The sequence below is a fragment of the Phocoena phocoena genome, chromosome 14 (genome assembly GCF_963924675.1).
Source record: "Phocoena phocoena chromosome 14, mPhoPho1.1, whole genome shotgun sequence".
Classification (NCBI taxonomy): domain Eukaryota; kingdom Metazoa; phylum Chordata; class Mammalia; order Artiodactyla; family Phocoenidae; genus Phocoena; species Phocoena phocoena.
In genome coordinates, this window is record NC_089232.1 from 54,817,834 (window position 1) to 54,840,012 (window position 22,179).

Sequence of the window (22,179 nt, forward strand, 5' to 3'; positions counted from 1 at the left end):
GGTAATTTGTACCAATCTCCTCTCTATTCCTTTCATCTCATCTTTTATTAAAGTGGGGAGGGGAACAAAGAGGGGTGGGTAGCAGGAGCCAAGGCCAAAGAACAATGCATGTGTAATTGGATGAAAAGGTACAGTGTTAGATTTGTCCATGTATTATCTCATTTCTCACAGTAAATCCACAGAGTAGGCACTATTATTCCCATTTCATAGAAAACAAAGTGGAAAGGTACTCAGCAAGGTTGGATAAATCACCCAAGGTTAGTTACACTACCAATAAGTAATCCTCCTCTGGTCTGGCTGATTCCAAACCTTTGCTCTTTCTTTACATTGTGATTCCTCATTTCCACTCCACCACAGAATAAATAATCTATGGAACACAGTTTCAAATTTTAATCCATGATGTAGTAGAAGTCTTTTCTAAAATAAAATGTTGTGCATATTATGTAAAAATATTTTGCCTTTGAAAATAGGCTTAATATAGGCAGATAAGTAATATTTCAACTGCCTTAGTTTATGTGTCATATTTTTACCTTTGTCTGAACTCATGGCATTATTTTACTTTCAATGTGATTATATAATTAAGATGGATATTTGGCTTAACATTTGTGAGTTTTACGCATTTTTAAGACTTGACTTGGAGGTATTTATATACTTCAAATATTTACTGGGAAGTATCTTTGCAAGGTTAGGTGAAACATTTTACCAAGCTCCCATTTTCAATAAGTCTCTGTTGGGAAAGGTTAAATAGTACTGTAGAGTAGTCTTTTGGCATTCAAGCAGTTCCTCTGCTCAAATAACGATGACTGTAATTGGCGGTCTTAGTAATAAGGTCATAAAGTCAAAAAGAGTTACCACAGTGTGGTCACCATTTTGACCATAAGGAACAGTATGTAAAAGTTGGTTAACTGGAAGGATTTCCTGCCTCCTTAGTAACTATTGTGTCTCTGTTTCTTTAGAGTCATAGCCAAATTGGAAAGAAGGGGAAAATGTTTTATGTAGAACATTTTGCATTTAGAATGGTGCTCTTTAGATTCACATGATGAAAAGCTTCTACAGAGAGAAGAAAACCAGAAACCATCCTTTGAATAAAATGCCTTTCTGCTGTATTGCTTGTTCAGGGTGGTCTTCATTGTGCCGCCTTCTTGTTGGCCTGTTTTCTAAACCCTGTTTGACACATTGTGGAACTTCGTGTTTTTAACAGATAGAATTATTCTTTGCATTGGAATGTGTGTGTTTGTGCAACAGGGAGGCAAGTACCACAGTCATTCCAAGAAACAGCCGCCACCTAAAATTTATAATCAATATTAGAAGAAGAATAGAGATTAAAAAACAAACAAAAAAGGAATTGAATAGAAGCAGATATAGGGACCAGAAGAAAGCTTAAAATGAAAAAAAGGTAAATTAACACTCTCAGGGAAATGGGATAAAATTGATTACATGAAATAAGAACAGGATGGTATTTTTAAAAGAGCCATCTGAATAAGAAAGCACTTGTAAGGGGCCTTCCCCGGCAGTCCAGTGGTTAGGACTCCTCGCTTCCACCGCAGGGGGCACGAGTTCGATCTCTTGTCGGGGAAGTTCCCTGACTAAGATCCAGCATGCTGTGTGGCGCAGCCAAAAAAAAGGAAGGAAGGAAGAAGAGAAGAAAGAAAAGGGAAGGAAAGAAGGGAGAGAGGGAGGGAGCTGTAGGAAATTAAGAAAATATGATAGCCCAAATAAAAATTTCAAAACATAGGATGGAAGACGGAGTAAAAGAACCCTTTCAGGGGCAAAAACTAAAGAGATCAAGAGAGATGGAATGTGGGAAAAAAAAATGTGAAAATTAGAAGTTTATTTCAGGCGGTTCAATATCCAACTTAAATTTGAGTTCAAAAGGGAGAGCAGAGCAAAGTGAGGGCAGGAAATTGTCAAAGAAATAGCACAGGAAAATTTCCTAGAACTAAAGGGTACAAATTCTAGTACAGTGAATGAAAAATGATCCACACCAAGACACATCATCATGGAATTTCTAAAATTTTGTAGAGTTTAAAAAAAAAAAAAACAGTTCACATGTGGAGAATTAAGGATCAAAATGGCAAAAGACTTAGAAGATATGAGAGATACCCTCAACATTCTGATGGAGTATGATTTCCTTTTATTTTGTAGTCAGCTAGATTATCGATCAAATACAGAGATAAAATAATAAGAATATACTTTTATTCAAAACATTTTTTAAAATTAAGGACAAGGAAAACTTGATTTTTCTCTACTTACCGAACATAAATGAGTAAAGCACCTAAATACTTTTTAAAAAGCGAGTTGCTGAACAGTATTTAACACACACACCTATGTTTGCCAATCCTCCAAAACAACTGTGTGTATCATATGTTTAATTTCAATGTTTTTATACATGTATAGAAAAGGTCTAGAATGGGCCACTGTGAAATTTCTTTTACTACTTACTCATCTGTATATTGTCTAGGGTTTTTTAAATGAGTGTATATTAATTATATTGATAATTAATAGAATATAACTAAAAAGAGGGGAAGAAAAGAGACATGATTTATTCCTTAATTTATTTTTGAAAATGTAAGCAGTGCATGCTATGTCTGTCTCTTCTCCTAGGTGCTGTAGGAGATACAGTTGAAGTAGCAAACACAGCCTCAGCCTTTGAAGGATTTGGGGTCTGGCTGTTAAGGGGAAACACGCATGGAAGGGAATGGCTCCCAGCCGTGTTGAAAGTCTGCCTCTGTGTGATCTCAATGTACAGGCTGCTCTCAGGGCCAAGCAGATGGCTTTCCAGGGTCTGTGAAGAGATGGCAGCCTACTTACTTGAGAGTACTTTAAAGAAACAGCATTCGTGAGAATACCAAACAAGAACCCTGATCCTGGAATGTCTAATTTAATAAATTTCATTTGCATTTCTACAGAAACCAACATGCTTCCAGCTGCCAAACCCAGAAGCCAGAGGTTAGGGTTTTAAATAATAATAACAATAATGAGTTATACTTATTCCAGATTAGTTTTCTGGCTCTCCAAAAAATAAATGGCGAAGATGTCCAAAATGTTCTTTTTCACAACTCTGCCAAACGCTGGCTTTTCCTCTTCGTCTGGAGATCCAGCCAATCTGTTGAAAATTATCCCATTTTTTTGATTACTTCCAGGCAGTTGTTCAGAGAGAAGACTAAATCCTGCAGTCTAAGATGGACATCCACTAAGTGGAGACTCTTTTCCATACAGCAGAAGAAATCACACTTTGATTTCTGAGTCTTATTTCTTCTAGCTGTGAATTTGGGGAAATGTACATCAGACATCACATCATACCTCATTACGGACAGTGTTGTGTATTTATTGGGAATGTAACATTTGCCTGGTGACTCCTTGGTTTTTCTGTTTTTGTTTTTTTCCTTGTAAATAAGCCTTGGCCTGAGTATAAACTTACAAAAAAACATGGACTCACTAGGGAGAAGGAAGCCTTGAGCCTGAATAAGAACAAGCATATACACTCTCTTTTCTGGTTTGATTTGCATGAGATTTAGAGGGTTTTTTTCCTTTGTATTTTTGTTTTTAGTTTTTTTTTGGGGGGGGCGGCTGTGGTGGCGAGAGTGGTTAAGTGTTGTAGTGTATTAGTAAGATTTTCTTAATTTGAATATAGAAGAGACTTGAGACTATTAGATCAAATGGAATGTCTGTGGTCCATTGATCTCTGAAAATGCTTTGTAAGAGCAGATGGATAGATTTTTGAAGTTTAGTTGAGCTGGTGGGTTGCCTGCTCATCTATTCCCTTTAAAGTCAGTGGGTGGGCCAGGCTCAGTGTATGGAAGTGGAAGCTCAGGTAGGGAATCTTAATCTAAGTTGACCAGGGCTGATTGACAGCAGTGGAGAGATCGCTATCTGATCCAATAATGAGGACATGAACTCCTTTGAAAACTGGCCTATCTGGGCCATAGTGTCCTCTGCTCGTTAAGCAGATGCCTGGCACAGGATGGTTGGATTACCTGTGTAATAGAAACCCTGAAAAGTCTAGTGGCTAGATTGGGAAACAAGGCAATTGGGTTCTAGTTGTGCACTTTCCCCCCAGCTTGTATTTTGATCTTGGGAGACTCACGTAATTCTTCTGGGCACTGGTTTCCTCATCTGGAAGATTAAGCGATTAGAGTACTAGACCTCTCTGAGGGTCCTTCTCATTCTAATATTTTCCTTGAAGTCTGGAACTCTTGTTGGCACCTTCCCCTCGCTTTCATAATAAGAATTGGCAAATTGATATTAGCCTTAATGAAAATGTCTGTAAGGTTTAGAGTAGGAGCTTGAAAAAATTAATTGAATGAAAGCATTACAGGGATAGAAACCAAAAAGCTTTTATTCTGAAATATTGGACCTTTTGCTAAATTAGTCTATTAACTGTTAATGAGTAAAAAAGAAATTTCTAGGTGATTTCTTGCTGGAATTTTGGATGAGAATGAGGCCAGTTCAGCACTGTTTGAACTGTTTGCATGTTTAGTGCATTTGCTTGACTAGGGTTTTAATACCTGTATGATACTCTTTAGAATTACCAAATAAGAGTTTTTTAATCCTGTATATATTTTTAGAGTCAGACTGTTGGGGAATGGACCCCTATGGTTGAAAAGAAGACAGCCCATCCTTTTCTGGGGCAAGATTTGTGGAGGGAGTTCTAAGAAAACAGTAAGAAGCCAGCAGATATTTACTGAGTGTTCCATGTACTAGCACCATTCTAGGTGTTGAGGTTAGAGATGAAATAACAATTTTTAGTCTCAAGGATCTAACCTCCTAGTAAGAGGAGACAGACTTGGAACATGTTTTAATGAACAGCAGTAACTATTAATGTTATGAAAAAGATGAAATCATTATTGTAGGGACAGATGGAGTATGCTTTTTGAACTAGAGAGGTTTGAAAAGATGGGAATAAGGAAGTAAAGAGGTAGGGTGTGTGGACAGCTGTCTGAGTTTCACTTTGTCTTCCGAAGCCTTCACTCTCTAAACTGTGACTCTTGAGCTCACATAGGTGTATCAGAGCCTGTGGTTGCAAAGGATAAGATGGAGGCCAAACTGATGATCCCTCACCTCAGCCCTGCTTCAACCAGAACAGTTCTAGTTTGTTGTTGGTTTTTTGTTTTTTTTTTTTTAAGTTTTAAATATTGAGATTATAGTTGAAAAAAGTGGTCCATAGCTTTAAAGATTTGGAAAACAGCTGGCTTGGAATAAACCAGTTATGTTCATTCTTGCCCTTAGTGACTTAACTCTTATGTTTCCACAGTTGTGCTAGGCAGATAATGGCCCCCCTCCAGAACCTGTAAATGTTACCTTGTAAGCAAAGGGGGTCTTTGGAGATGTGATTAAATTAAGGATCTTTTGATGGGGAGATTATCTTGGATTATTTGGTTGGGATAATGTAATCACTGATAAGAGGGAGGCAGGGGAGATTTGAGAGACAGAAGAGAAAGCAGTGTGACCACAGAGGCAGCGATTGGAGTAATGGAGCTACAGGCAAAGAATGCCAGCAGCCACCCAAAACTAGAAGAGGTTAAGGATTGTATTCTCCCCTAGAGTCTCTGGAGGTGCCCCACTGACTCTTTGATTTTGGACTGTTGATACTGATTTCAGATTTCTGGCCTCCAGAGCTGTGAGAGTTAAATTATGGGTTCCTTGTTATCAGGGTCCCTTGTATTTAGCATATTACCTTTTCCACAGAGTATAACTCAGTGCCTTGAATGTTATAACTGTGCTTCAGTTACCTATTGCTGCATAACAAACATCCCCAAATTTAGTGGCTTAAAATAACAACAGGGTTTTTTTTTGTTTTTTTGTGTGGTACACAGGCCTCTCACTGTTGTGACCTCTCCCGTTGCGGAGCACAGGCTCTGGACGCGCAGGCTCAGTGGCCATGGCTCATGGGCCCAGCCACTCCGCGGCATGTGGGATCTTCCCAGACCGGGGCACAAACCCATGTCCCCTGCAGGCAGACTCTCAATCTCAACCACTGCGCCACCAGGGGAGCCCAACAACAGTTTTTTATTTCTCACAATTCTGTGGGTTGGCTGGGTTCAGCTGGGTGGTTCTTTACTGTGTGGTGTCATCTGGGATCACTCAAGTGGAAGCATTCATCTGAGATGTCACCTGGGGGCGGGGGGCTAGAGGGGCCTCTCTAGCAGAGTAGTCACATCCTCAAGACAGTGAATACAGAAGCTGCCTTGCTTCGTGGAGCCTAAGGCACTTCCACTACCTCCTTTTGATCAGAGAAGGCACAGGGCTAGACTAGAGTCCAGGGGAAAGGAGATAGACCCTACCTCCTGAAGGGATGGAGGCCTGCACATATAGGGCAGTAGGAACTGTTGTCGGCCATCTTTGGAAACAGTCTACCACAAACTGTTTCGAAAATGATTATTGAATTAACCCAGATAGACTGATTCTGAGATTTTATATGTAAGGAGATTCAGTAAGAAACATTTTCTAAGAAAAAAATTTCTGTTATAAAAAAAATCCAATATAAGCTGCTAGGATGGGACCTTGCCCACATGAAGAATTCAAGAGATGCACGCTTACTGACCAGCTGGCTGGGTAAGGAGTGGAACTGTTATTTCCCAGCTCACTCCTGGCTAGTGATTTCACATGGGGAAGGGCAGGGCACTTCCAGAACCAAGACCTTTAACTTCCCTCCCTGGGTAGAGTATAGTGATGGCTGGTTTTGTGATTTGGAAGATTCTCCACCTGAAAAGCAGTTCCTGAAGGGAAGGATTAGAAAAACGTGCGATGTGGCCAAGAATTTCATGGCTATCTACAGAGGTTAAGAAGGGAGATGAGACTGGCAGGAGACATGGTCAGAGTCAGTACCCTTAGAACGGAGGCCCTGAAAAAGATGTCTTTCCTTTAACTTCCTATACCATTTGCCTGAAATTTAGTAACAGGACTTCCTGGTGGACCCATCACAGTGATTACAAGTGCTTCTTGGGTATAAGATTCTGACCCTGGGACCCCTGACATCCCTTTTATCCCGTCACTTATTCTTGCTTAATTACTAGTACTCTAGGGAGAAATTCTGGTGTCAGCCCCAGTCAGAGGTAGAGAGACGATTCTAGAAATGGAGTCAGACATGGTTCTCCTGGTGGGAGTCCAAATCCAGATTTCTTTTTTATTAGTTGTTTCTATTTTATGAGTTTGCATTTGATCATCCTTTGAAATGTGTTTGTGTGTGCTTTGTCTTCTTTGTAGGTTTGTTTGCATTTGGGAGCACTGTTTTTCTTAAGATGAGCTTGCTGTTTTTATCAGCAATCACCATGGCAAGGGGACATAGGCCCTTAGGTGATTTCTCTCCTCTGGGGTGGATTTATAGGCCAGAATCTGGAGAGTAGCTAGGTTTTAATAGTTTATTGGGTTCCCATTTCAAATACAGACTGAAAACCTCCAGGCTTGTGCCTTCATCATTTGTTTCCATCTAATGACCAGTTTTATGGTGTTTTCTCCATGGCCTGTGAATTAAGTCCCGTTTTTTTTAAAACCAGGCACAAACTCTGCCTTTGCTGCTACTTACTATGTACTTCCTTACTCCTGCATGTTTTTGCTTGCCCTTGCTAGCTTTCTCTTTTTATACCTTTGTACATTATTACTCTGTTGATCCCTGTTCCTGAGATGATTGAGAATGATAGGGGGTATGTATGTAGGAATTGGGGGTGGATATGCCTTATTTTTACTTTTAACACGTTTCCCCAAGTGCTTCATTTCTTTGCTTGATAGTTTTCATCCTGATACTTTTGTGAAACTCAGAAGCACGTGCTTCCGGCATTTCAACTTTTCATATATATGGCCGATCTTAGGATACAGCTCTCTAAGAGAAATAGAAGCTTGATTCAATTGAAGGTTCCTCTAGGCTGTTAGATGGCAGGGTGGATTCACAGACTACCAAAATGACCAAAGCTCAGATGCTCTCAAAAGCTAGACTCTCTTGGCATTACCAAGATTAGATGTGGAATGTGCAGACAAAAGGGCAGCACTGAATGTGGCTGGATTAGGACTGCTCTCCCCACACAGCTTAGCCAAGACGGGATGAGTTGTTCTGGATGGTGTCTGGATTAGTGCCCCAAACCTATGTTCAAGCATAGGAGAGGCACAGAGAGCATACCACACAGAGGCTACTACCTTAAAATGGGTTCAGATTGATAATGGAACAGTGTCCTTGATATATTGTGAAGTGTAAGAAACAGATTATTGAGCAGTATGTAAGGAGGAGAAAGGTATAGACAGACCTCAAAACAGACTGGTAGCTATCTTTGGGTAGTGTGTTTGTGGTGAATTTTAGGTTTTTCTTTGCAGTGTTCTTTATTATCTAATTTTTTCTCGATAAATAAGAAGTGCTGGAATGTGTTTAAAATCGCTTTTTGAAATAAAACAAAATGGTGCCGGGCAAGCATTTTCTTTCATTCAGTAAACCTCTCTTGCTAGCCTACTCTGTTCTCGGCCCCAGCTGGGCTCTGGGGGAGTCCAGCACTGAACATGGCAGACCGAGGAGCGCCTTGGTGGAGATCACAGCCACTCTGTGCTCCTGACACCTTATTCTTGGTGCAAGGCAAGTGGATTTCTTCAAGCAGCTTCTGTGTTTCCCCCAAGAGCCTCTCATCGGTTGTGTCTGCATAATTCTTACCTGGTGGGATAGGGAATAACTCACCTTTTGTGTAGTCTGACAGTTCCAAGGTTGAAGCTGCTTATTCTCACTCTCTATCCTGGCTTGTTTGTTTTCTCCTGTGTCTGTCTGTTTTATCCCATTCAGAGTTTTTGCTGGTCTCCTTTGTCTTCCTAGGAGCTTGAACTTACAGAGGTTCAGTTTTTCCTTCTTATCATTTCTCTTGTTTCCTGTAAGGTTGCTGGGCTAGTTTTTGGCCACGTAGATAAACAGGTTTGAAATGCCTGTCACTGGTGAATTTACCCCCAGGGCTTGCTATATCGGGGGAGGTAACATATCAGCCTGTTGGCTTATTTGGGGGAGCTAGAATCAAACAGTTTGCAAACCAGGGAGATGAGCTTTGTATATTTGTGTTTAAGAACATTTCGAGCCCTGGCAAGGTACTCAGTTTATTAATTCAGATGATGATTCTGAATGTCCTTAGATATAGCTAAGGATGCACTTTAAGAAATTATTAATTTGTTACCATCTTAGTCATAATTCCTTTTCTCCTTGACTTTGTCAAGGACTCTTTCGTCTAGCTTCATTCACTCAGCAACTGTTTATTAAGCACCAGCTGTGAACTGAGCGTCATACTTAGTACCTGAGATAATATGGAGAAATAAGATAGATATAGTTAGTCTCTGCCTGTGCAGAACGTGTAATCAGTGGGAGAAATAAGTAAATTGGAAGTTCTATGTATGAACTGCTATATATGGGGAGGTTGTAGATTATAGTGTAAGACCAATGTTAGGCACCTAACCCACATTTGCGCCATCAGGGAAGGTGTCCTGGAAGAAGCTGGCCTAAGCCTCAAATTGAAGGATTATTTGGAGTTAGTCTGGGGTGGGGGAGGGCAGACGTATTCCTCGCAGAAAGTATATTTGCCAACATCTGGAGACTAGAAAGAGCATGTAATGTTGATAGAACCAAAAGAAACTCTGCATGGCTGGGTTTGAAGGTGGAGAGGCAAGAGATAGCTGGACCAGTGAGTCAGATTAAGCAGAACTTTGAAAATCAGGCTAAAGAGTTTAGACTGTCCAAAAAGCAGTAGGGAGCCATTAATCTCCTAATGTGGCATGATTAGCTTTGTATTTTAAAGAGAGAATTCTTATCACAACAGAGAGTTACAGAGGGGGAAGATGTGAGGCAAAGAGATCAAGTGAGAGGCTGACATAGCATCTAGGCAAGAAATAATGGTGGTCAGATTTGTAAGTAGTGGGGATGGTGGGAAATAGACTCAACAGATACCCTGGAGGTAGAAGTAGCAAGATTTGCCTGTTGACTGGGTGTACTGGGAGTTTCAGGCTTGGCAGGTTGGCTGAGTAGTTAAGTGTCAGTTGGGTGGGTACCAGTCACTGAGAGAAGAAAAAAGGCATAAGGCATAGGTTTGAGGTCAACTATATTAGAATTTTTTTTTTCCTCTCTGGCTAATATTACTTATTCATTCATTGCCAAAATATTTACCAGTCAACCAGCATGTACATAGTATTGTGCTGTGTATCAAGAGAGATGCAGGGAGGTATAGATGCCTATAGATATTAATGCTGTAGTTGAGGTGAAAAGGTACACATTTAGTGAATGTCCATGGGGTCACCACATTTCTACTCTCTCTAGTCTGTCTGCTCTTGTCACCTCTCTCTCCTATTCAGATACTTTCAGTGCCTGTAAGACAGGTGAATCTATCTAGTCTGGCATTCAGATTTCTAAAAAATCGTATGTCATCCTATGTTTTCTACTTTCTTGTCATGAAGTCCTGGGTTCAATCCCTGGTTGGGGAGCTAAGATCCTGCAAGCTGCAGCCAAAAAAAAAAAAAAAGCTTTAATTTTAGAATAGTAGCTCCTCAGCCCTTTTCTCTGGCATTATCATGGTCAGCAGAGCCAGTTATTTATCGAGGCAATTAATAGATGATGGTGATAACAACCATATGGTCTACTTAAGTGAGAATGCTTGTCTTTCTTATTCCCCCAAGAGGTAATCAGGCCATTAAGGAATGACTTACTCCCCTGGAAATTAGTGACTGATTCCTTGAGAAGAGGTATCCACCAGGCTTTGTTGTGTAGATGGAGATGTTCTGTATGAGCAAATGTACTCAGGGATCCCAGTACTGAACTCTTAAGTTTTATTTTTAAGTGACTCTACTAAAAATGGAAGCTGATATTCTTGACCAGTTTTGCTTGGAGGTGGTAAGGAATGTAACATAGCCTGTAGTGGAATTGTTTTGTCTTCCCCCTCAATAAAACATTGACCTTGCAAAGCCCAGGTTTGCGATTTATTAACGATGAAATTTATACCTGTTATCCTTTGTAACAGCAAGAGACTGGTAACAACCCAAAGCCCTAACCATTAGGGATTAAATCAGTTACACTCAACCATAATGTGGTTTACTCTGCAGCCATTAAATGGAAAGAAATAGTTCAGGGTGCCTGATATTGAATGACTTGGTAGATATAGTTTAGATGAAGAAAAATCAAGGTGCACAGCAGTATATGTAATATGCATATTTGTTGGGGGAAAAAAATCAAACGAAAGGTAAGTACTTAATGCACTGAATTTTTTATAAGAGAAAGCTAAGATACTTTTGCATAGTTTTCTATGAGGAGAGGCACTGGGCAGTCTAGTGTGTTTCTTATAATATTTATTAATTTTTTCCATAAAAATATCTAATAAGTACCAAAAGGATATGAGCTTATTTAACATAAAATGTCCAGTAAATGTTCAATAAATCTGTAACTTATTTATTGAGGATAAAGTAAGGATAGAATAAGGGATAAAGTAAGGGATAGAGTAAGGACTTTTTAAAAAATTTGATCTTACTGAATATGAAATAGGTATAAAAGAAAATTTATAACGTGGTAAGGTTTTAAAAGTATGCAACAAACAAAAGTAATCACTTCTCTCCAAAATAATGGGGAAATACCACTACATACCCACAAGGATGGCTAAAATGAAAAAAAAGACCACAGCAAATGTTGGAAGGGATATAGAGCCACTAGAATGCTTATTTGTTGTTGGGAGTGTAAAATGCTATAACTATTTTGGAAAACAGTCAGTTTTCTAAGAAGAATTAAAACATATGTCCACAAAAAACCTTGTGTAAGAATGTTCATAGCAGCTTTATTCATGAAAGCCAACAAACGGAAACAGTCCCTGTCTGTCAAGAGAAGAATGGATAAACAACCTTGTATATTCAAAAAGAATCAAACTATTGATATGTTGAATAACATGAATGAATCTCATAAGCTTTATGCTGAGTGAAAAAAGCCAGACACAAAAAGTTATGTAATGCATTATTACATTTATATGAAATTCTGGATTAGACAAAACCAAATTGTGGTGATAGAAATCAAATCATGGTTGCTTTGGGGATTCAGAATTGACTGGGAAAGGGGCACAAGGGAACTTTCTGGGATGATGGAAAATTACTGAGGCTTCATAGGGTTGGATTACATGAGTGTATGCATTTGTGAAAATTGATCGAATGGTACACTTAAGGTTTGAGCATTCCACTGTGTGTGAAATACACCCCAATTTTTAAACAATGATATTTGGGGTCTTCATTAATAGGAGCATGCATCTAGAGTTGCTAAGAAGGGCAAGTTGGGGAATATTTATGTTACCCCTTCAGAGTAATTCTTTAATAGTTTTGGAGACAGTACTTAACACCAAACGCTATGTTTAGCTTGAGCTTTTTTGTCGGTTGTACAGTTGGAGGACCTATTTTCAGAATCTTGTCAGAGTTCAGGGGGCAGTATTTATAAAGAGGGAAAAAGTAGCCCTCTCAGATTGGCGCCCCAGAGCTTCACATGCCATGTCTTCTGATAACCATGCTCCAGACCAGTGGGTCTCAGCTAGGAACCTTTTTTTCCCTCTCAGGGTACATTTGGCAATGTCCAGAGATATTTTTGGTTGTCAGCTGGTGGGAGGAGGAGGTGTTGAGCTACTGGCATCTAGTGGGTAGAAGCTATGGAGGCTGCTAAACCCTCTACAATGCACAGGACCGCCTCCACAACAAAGAGGAGCTCATCCAAGCTGCCATTGGTGCCGACTTCGAGAAACCTCGTTTTACATTTGCCCTTACTACTGAAGCTGAGTCAGTCTCAGTCCACCAGGTGCTGACTATACTCAGAGTCCAAATCAATTGTGGAAACTTGGCATTTTTACAAATTGCATACTTCTTCCCTGTCAGAAGTTAATATTAAATACTTGTAAGTGTATGTAATCTTAAATTTTGAGATAAAATTCCATGCGTTAAGAGCATTTCCAAAATCCAAATTAAATCTCTTGTTTCTGTTGATTGTTAAATTCTTCAGATGTGAGTTTTGTTCTTAACTTTATTTCATTAAATCTTCAAATGATCTTTGTTGTCATTCTTTAAAAAATAAATTAAAAGGCTTTATTATCAAATCAGAAGGAATAAATGATAGTAATTTATCTATTTTTCTCTCTCCACAGGATGACAGGGAGTGAATTTTTCTCTCGTTTCCCCGAACTCTATCCCTTTCTTCTCAAACAGTTGGAAACTGTAGCCAATACCGTGGACAGGTAAGGAGAGAATAGGGTGGGGCAAAGTGAAATCAAGGATGTGAATTACTTCAAGATTTTTCCCTCCAGGCAGCAATTTTTAATCAGCTCCTTCCTTGTAAACATAGATGGATTTTTTTAAAGTCCTTCTTTATTAAATACATCATGTTGCCTGACACTCTGTAGTAGATATGTACCTGAAAGGTTGTATAAAATCGGGGTTTTATATTATATTTTACATTTTAAAAATCCTATTTTTAAAGTTTTTAGTGTTTTATAGGAGTTAGCTTTTTAGAAGCACATGGTGATTTCTTCTAAGAATCATTTTCTTCCTCTTATATTCAAAATCTGTGTGTTTACATATTGAGTTTGCTTTAACACACACCTGTCATTTTTTTTATCACTGGCCTGTTGCAGCTGACTAATCTGGTCACTTGTGATCAGAAATGGTACTATTCTACTTGAGTGAAGATGGCCAGTGACCCTGGAAACACAAAATAATGCTATTAAGAGGGCTTCCAGTCTGATCAGAGCAGATAAAAAAGTTCACCATTGTCTTTTCAGTCACATTCTGTGGCTGGTAGTATAATTTTTAGAATGGACATCTTAGAGCATGGACCATTTTATTCTTTTAGCAGTTTTTGCACTTGGCATGAATTTATACCAATTGTCTGTAATGAGAAAATAAAATCGCATCAGTGAATTTTACTTCTGTTTATGATCCATTTCCTCACATTAGTAATTTGTGCAGAAAGGCTTTTCTGGCCCTAGTAAGTGACTGTCCACGCTTTCCTAAGTACATTTGGATGTTAAAAGTTTCACATTTCATACTCTGGAATAAACACCTCTCTAATGTCTGAACAGCTGAAATCAAAACAGCAGACTCGAATTACCGAATAATATGCTTTGAGAAGAGAATCCTGTGCAAAAGCCCAATCCACGGCTTTGCCAGTTTCTCCCTCATTTACACACTAAGAGAATATGAAGTGAATGGAGGAAAAAACGCAAAAAGGAAAATTATTGCTGATCATAGTCTCACGTTATATATCAATACATAATTATTTAATGAGAAAAACGTTTGAAGATAGTGCCTTGCCTATCTTTTATGTACAATAATTTTTTTCTTTTTTCAGTGATACAGGAGAACTAAACCATCATCCCAGCATGTTTCTCTTACTTTTGGTGTTGGGGAGGCTCTACCCTTCCCCGATGGATGGCACCTGTTCTGCTCTCAGCATGGCACCTTTTATTCCCTTCATTATGAGGTAGTGTATGCCTCATGGAAATAATGGGAGTGGGCATGGGGGCTTTATGGGGCTATTTAATCCTGTTCCTATTTCAGAAATTATAGATTTTTTTTTTTTTTTTTTTTTTTTTTTACTCTGGGAGGGTTCTTGTGAAGACAGGGGCCTGGGATTATTGCCATTGCCCCCAACTGGTCTCCAGTGTTTCAGATGGTGGGTTTAGGAGCTCATGTCTCCTGTTTAAGTAGTGTTTTCTGGGAGTCCTGCCTGCTAATGGGTGTGTGGTGTTGATAGGAGATACCCCCTTTTGATAAACATAGCCTGGGTGTTTGCATTATCCCTGTGTTGAGCCTGGCCAGCATGGGGCAGGCTCAGTTCTGGCATATATCCCCTGTCCAGGGGTTCAAGAGGACACCTGGTCCTTCACTCTGGAGGAGTTTGCTGGTGGTTGCAAGGGGCAACATCTAGATGGCAATGCTGTGTAGCACGAGTTCACTTCCCACTCATCTTCCCCTTCAAGCTTGGAGTACCTGAGAAAAAGCCATGCATAAAGATTACACATGGAATCAAATGATAACAGGCTTTTCTGCTTCTACAGCCTATTACCACTTCCTCCTGTTACATTTTTTTGAGGCATTTGCCAGCTTCTGATCACCTTTTTCATTTTGGATCAAAGGCCTCAATAAACAGGCCTCCAAAAGGCATTGAAATTTTCTTGTGAAATATTTCAGAAAGCCTGTGATATTAGTTAGCTTTACCTTTCTGCTTACCTCTTGACAAAACAGTACCTTCATTTTTATGTATCTACCAAAAAATGAAATACAGCAGAAGGATAAAATATAACCAACTCAAGAGAGTGTACTTGTTATTTATGTGGTGTCCTGGGTTCCACTTCCTGGTTTCACAGAGCTGACTGATGCATTTTAATGTGAGAAACCATTAAACACAAGATTCTGGTGTGTGATTGCTGTAGCCATTTGTTTGCGCCAAGCCCTGGCTGTGGCTATGTTATCTGTGATCACAGAGATGACTCACTCAGATTGGTTTTTGTTTCCTGATACACAGAGTTACCAGCCTCCCGTATCCAGCATTTGGTGATTCATTTTAGGAATTTGGGTCATAAATTTAACTTTCAGGAGCATTTAAAAATTGTACTTTCACATATAACTGGAAAGAACTAAAAAATAATTCAGAAAGTTGATGGTTGGGGGAGGCACATATACAGAATCACAGTGTACATTAGAAACAAAGGCACGCTTTAGAACTTTATCGTCCTGTGTTGAGAACATCCAATTTGTGGAAGCTTATTTCTTTTTCTTTTTCTTTTTTTTTTTGCGGTACGCGGGCCTCTCACTGTTGTGGCCTCTCCCGTTGCAAAGCACAGGCTCCGGGCGTGCAGGCTCAGCGGCCATGGCTCACGGGCCCAGCCGCTCCGCGGCATGTGGGATCCTCCCGGACTGGGGCACGAACCCGCATCCCCTGCATCGGCAGGCGGACTGTCAACCACTGCGCCACCAGGGAAGCCCTGTGGAAGCTTATTTCTAATCAATCTGATAGGTGTTACATCCTAGAAACCAGAAGTTACTATGTTGAAAGTATCCTTCCTGTTATTTATTAGTTTACATAGAATCAGAAAGCTCATGTTAGTAATTATACTCAGAGCACTTATTACATATACAAAGATCACGTGAACATAGGAGATTTAAATATTGCCTTAAGGCTAATGTACTTAGTGCATCTTCTTTTTCTTAACTCAGAAACACAAAGAAAGAAATGTACAGTTCTCCTGTCCTTCCAGTGAAAATGCCTTAATCAGTGGTTGCTTTCTACTTGAATAAAGATTCATAGAGCACCACCAGCAGCAAAAATGCCATAGCGGATTCCTTAGAGTGTCCATAGGCTCTGGTTTATTGAATGTCCAAGTATGTTATAGGCAGTGTTCCTCAAACTTTAAGATGTAAACATATCACTTGGGGATCTCATAAATTCTGATTCAGTAGGTCTGGGGCGGGGCCTGAGATTCTGCATTTCACACAGACTTCTAGGTAATGCTGAGGCTGCTGGTCTGCAGATCACACATTGAGTAGCAAGATTAAATTTGAGATATCAAACATTATCAGAACCACACACATACAGAGAGATGATTTTAATAAACTATACTTGGAACTTGGTTAGGCTATTCGGGAGGTTTATCAGAAGTAGCTTTTGACCCAGGAATTCAGAGAACAAGCAAGAAAATATTCTGAGCAGAGAATTCAGTAGGAAGTAGACCAACCTTATTGAGTCTCCACTGTTTGCCAGGCACTGAACTGGACGTTTTGCTTAACGATGACTCTGAGAGGAGGTGTTACACCTCTCTTTACCTGTTGAGGAAACTGAGGTTCAGAAAGCAACTCAGTTATAGAGTTGGAATATGAACCCAAGACTGTAGGGCTTGTCAAGAGTGTTGGGTATCCTCTTTCTATTACACCAAAATATCCAACTCCCTTTTGTGTAGTTAAGAGTTTTGGCTACACTGAGTAGCCCCAAGGGCCCTGAAATTTATGCAACTAGGAGCGATTAGGAGCCTGTATCTAGGCAGTGGATCCAAGTGCAGGCTATTTTCACGATGTAGAAGTCATGCCCCACTTGCAGTGGGGTCTGCTCCTGACCTTGCTTTTCCAATGGTGGCAGTAGCTTGATTGGGTGCAGGCTTTCTCTCAGGCTTACATCTGTGGGATCATTGCTTGGGGTAGTTGGGGCCAGTCTGTGGCCTGGGATAGAAGAAGCCTGGCTTTTCTTTCTTGAAAAGAAAGTAGAAAGATCCTAGATTTAGAGTTAGAAAACCCAGTTTTGGGTTTCATCAACCTACTGCCAGGACAACCTTGTGCGCCACCAGGGAAGCCCTCATCAGGGCTTTTAATCTGCTCATTGTACAACTGATTCACTTCAGCACAGTCAGAGCAACCTCTGTGCTACTCTGTGCTATCTCAAATTTAATCCCAGTGTTTTCACCCCACCAGAGAGATGAACTATATAAAAAGATTTTTTTAAATAGCGAATTTGGTAAAACTATACACATTAGATTTAAAATACTTCTGAGAAAATTATTCATGAAGAAAGTGAAAGATTGATCATAAAAACCTGCCAATCCAGGCAGTGTTTGTGGTTCTAATCATGGTAAAGATTAGGCTGTGTTGACTTGGGATAATGGCTGAAAAGACGGATATATGCACAAGTGGATGGGCAGTGTTTTATTTTTGTGGCATTGCTAGTATTAATTTACGTACTTGGAAGAGCTCTAATCAGGCTCTTGGATACTCTTGAGTTTAGCTAAAGCAAAATTTTTCAGCTAGTGGGAGTAGCACAGAGGTTGCTCTGACTTTGCTAAAGTGAATCAGTTGTACAATGAGAAGATTAAAAGCCCTGATGAGGGCTTCCCTGGTGGCGCAGTGGTTGAGAGTCCGCTTGCCGATGCAAGGGACACAGGTTCGTGCCCCGGTCCGGGAAGATCCCACATGCCGCGGAGCGGCTGGGCCCGTGAGCCATGGCCGCTGAGCCTGCGCGTCCAGAGCCTGTGCTCCGCAATGGGAGAGGCCACAACAGTGAGCGGCCCGCGTACCGCAAAAAGATTAAAAAAAAAATAAAAGCCCTGATGACAGCTTTTTATTTCCTTTTGATTTACATATACTTACCTGCCATTTCCTTCCTCTCTGTGAGGTGTTAGGAAGTATTATTTGTACCTTTGTCCCTTATTCCACATTTGGGAATCCAAGCTTATATCTCTGTTGCCTTTCTTTGTTAACTTAAATCTTAGAAGCTTCTGATGTGGATATTCCACAGTTATGTGTGCGCACAGCTATGATTTGTTGCATCATCTTGGAACAGAAATGATCATGTTAATCCCAGTGTTTTGTTTACAAGGTTTTTTCAAATCGAGTGTATTTTATGTGCCTAATGCTGTGCTGGATCCAGATACACAGCCCTCTTCCATGCAGAGATGATGCCTTCAGTTTAAGGCCGTTCACCCCCTTCAGTTCAGACACCACAGAGCAGAGTGACGCATGCTTTAAAAGGGACCCTGACTAGCTCCCTGATTACAGTTCACTAGTGCCCACGTGTCCGGGGCTTTCTAGAGACCAGAATATCTCTGGACACACACCTTGGAATTCCCTTTCACAAGCAAGCTTCAAGTTTGAATTGACGAGCTGTAGGAAACCAAAAATGCCTCAAACCTCGGCAATCCTGAACAGAACAAAGGCCCTGGACTCAAGAGACTTGGTTCTTTCTAAGCTCTGCCACTTATTCACTAGCTGTGATGCTTGACCAGTGTGGTACCTGTGTGTGTGAGGCAAAAAGTGCCTTCTATTGCAGATAACTGAGGTCTCCGCATCGGATTAAATCCCTCTACTGCCTTTTGTTCACTCTGGGATGCTTTTAAAAGGATCTCCCCAACCTCCCCCCTTTTTGACTTATTTTCATTGCAAATGACTTTTGGTATGTTTTTCTCCAAATCATTTCAGTCCTTGTTCACTTTAGGTAAATTTTCAGTGAAATCTGCCTTTCTGTTTTGTGAAAAATTTTGAGGTACAAATAACCATACAATCTTAATTAAACACGTGGCAGTGGAAATCACCCATAGCGACCTATGTATGCAATGGAAACTGTTTTAGTTGCGATATTGAAACATCTAGTCAACAATCAAACAAAAATTGGAAAATACGCATTTTATGTATTTTTTAAATATTTCATGGAACCTTTTGATTGTACCAGTCTTAAGAAGGGAGGGGTAGGGAGTACAAAAACTAAGACTTAGGCCTTTTAAGCCTATGATATTGGAAAATAATATTGACTCTTGTTTTATTTTCCTTGAAAGTTGCATAATGCAAGAATTATCACCTTACTCCTTGCCCAGGTTATGAAGTTGAAAGATCTTCCTTGCCATCGTGTAGAGTTGGGGTTTTTGCAGTAGACAGTAGTTGGCTTCTACCTTCATTTGTGATTATAATACCAGGAACTTTCCTCCAAGGTTGCACATTTCTATCTGTTCTGTCTTCCCAGAATCCTTGTGATAAGTAGAAGGCAGGATTTGCTTTATAGAGAAAGAAATCAGGCAGAGGGCTGTTGAGACACTGCTGGGAAAGAAGGCATACCCACCTCCCTTTCTCTCCACCCCAGCTCTTAATCCTCTCTCCCTCTGAATAGCTATAGCATTAATTTAAATCTCTTATCTTACTAGTCATCATTACTGAATCATATTGTAATTTATATGCTCAATACTTATTCCCTCCAAATAAATCTTAATCTCTTTCCATGGAGAAGCAGCTATGGATTTTTTCAGTTTTTCATTTTTGGTACCTTTCTCTGCGTAGCCCAGGTTTGGGCACAGAGGCTGAATTATTAACCTAAAAACGAAACTAACTGTGAAATGAGACACTGTGTCTTAGCAGATCTGTGTATCTATGAAGTACTTAAGGGACTCCTGGTCTTACAGTATTGGAGCCATATTTCATATCCCACTGGTTACTGATTATGTAGAAAGGAGGCTCAGCTGGGTTTTCTGTTTTACCTGCCCTTTGAGGAATCTTATGCTCTAATGTGAGCTCTGACATTTGCTTTTATTTTGACTTCACCTCTCTGAAGGTCACACCCTCGGTTTCCTTTTCTATCAAATTAAGATATTGGACATTACCCAGGGTCCTCTCTGGCCTTATGAGCCTATGACCTGAGACCTTCCTGGACTCTGACCTCCTCTCCCCTGACTGCTATCCAGTCAAGGGATCTGGAGGTCCACCTTGCAGCTACCGTGCTGCAGGCTTTAGAGCCAAATGAGAGGAGCCTGAATTGATAAGAGGAGGAGGGAGGTCATAGAATTATAAACAAGCCAAAATACGTGGGGGAAAGCCTCCTGATTAATGTGGCACGAAAAGGTGGGCCCCTTAGTGCTTCAGGCTGTCGAGTCTGTATAATGGGGATAATCCTGACTACAAAATAGCAGATAAAAGCCCCTTAGTTTGTTGGTTAAGAAAAATTCTAGAGAGAGGAAGGGCTTGATGGTATAAGGTGATAGAGGGCAGACTTTTTTTAACTCCTGCTTCAGCATTGTCTTTGCCAGTAAACTGGAAGGAAGGCCCTGAAACCAGATGTAGGTGAGGTGATAGAAAAAGAACACTGTCTCTTGTGGATAAAGGCAAGTCCTCGGACCCAGATAACTTACAGCCTCAGGTACAAGTTAGCCTAGAGCCAAGTCAGTAATTTGGGGGATGTGTGGCATGGGAATGTTATCCTCGGAGCTTGCAGAAAGATTTCAAAAGAGAGAGGAAAAGGCATATTTTTATCAGTGACCAAACAATTGTGTTGATATTGTTTTAGACTGGATCATTCAATGTATTACTTGCAAGTGCTTCATACTTTATTTGCTGAGAGCTAGTAAGGATTCCCTAAGAATTAGTCATGCCTGAGTCACCTCATTGTTTTGATGGGATTAGGAGTCTGATAGATGAGGCCAATGCTGCTTTATTCAGCGTTTGAATTACTTACTTAAAATGAAAACAGACTAGATTGCGTGCTTATTAGGTTTGCATATAAGAGAGATATAACTGGTGGTGGACTCCCATTCAAAATAGTCTTTAAGCATGGGAGAGACAGACACAAATTCAGGCTAGTAGCCATTACCTTTATGAAGCAGGGAAGGAGGGGATAAAATTAAGGAAGCATATACTAGGAGCTTGTTTTATTTGTGATGTGTTCTTAAGCTGGGTTTGGGGCAAATGGCTGTTATATTATTCTCTCTACTCTTTTTTATTTGATATGTCTAATATAGTCCATAATTGAAAAATATGATTTCAAAGTAGCCTTGGAAGACTGGATTGATGGGCTGAGACTATCAAGATAACATTTAATAGAGATATATATCATGTTCTGATTTTGTAAAGAGAAGTCAAAATTACATACATATAGAATGAGAGCTGTCGGCTTCATAGCAGATTTTATGAAAAAATCTTGGGGAATGGGATTTCCTGGTGAGCCCTGAGGAAGCAGTATGACACAGTTGCTGCTTCTAGGTAGTGAAGGCTATAATCCCCCTGAACTCTGCTGGTCAGACTAAACCCACATCATTCTGCTATTATGTTATTATGCTGTGGGCTTCCCATTTTAGGAGGGTCACTGATAAACTAATATTTATCCAGAGAAGGTGACCAAGATGAGGAGGAAGCTAAACATCTGGAAATAGTTAGACTGGAAAAGACTAGTTAGAGGCAACATGGTAATGGTCTTTACATATTTGAGAGGCAGCCGTATGACAGAAGGCACATCATTTCTCTCTTGTGCTCCCAATGGGAAAGTAAGAGGTAGATTTCAGATTTTAATATAAGGAAGAATTTTGTGAGAGCTAACATTCTGCATCAAGAGAACGAACAGATTTCCATAATACTGAGCTGCTGGTCATTGAATGTCATCAAGGAAAACTGATCATATGTTGTGTATATTTTTTAGATTTCTGCAGTGCATCTGAGGTGGGGCCAGATGACCGTCAAGGCATCTTTTTGAGGTGTCTTATTTTAGAAAAGCTGAACAACCTGGCTGTAGATTCTAAATGTGCAGTGAAATGATAAACCTGCCCCTAAACCTGTAACACATATTTGTACATTTTTATTCAGGTACCCCTTAGGGGTACCTGAGGTTCAGTGTGTGGAATGAAATCATGTTTTCTGCATCGTGTGGCTTTTTTGCGAAGAGTTCTGGAATCAAAAGATACTCTGTCATTCATGGGTTCCTCC

The 22,179-nt window shown here is 40.1% G+C and overlaps 1 protein-coding gene across 1 annotated transcript in view; it reads left to right on the top strand.

Annotated features, from left to right (window-relative positions):
* THADA (THADA armadillo repeat containing) overlaps positions 1 to 22,179 on the top strand; it is a 311,584-nt gene that overhangs the window by 118,445 nt on the left and 170,960 nt on the right. Inside the window, 2 exon segments of the mRNA XM_065890727.1 lie at positions 13,107 to 13,196; positions 14,309 to 14,440. Coding sequence (XP_065746799.1) covers positions 13,107 to 13,196; positions 14,309 to 14,440 — 222 coding nt within the window.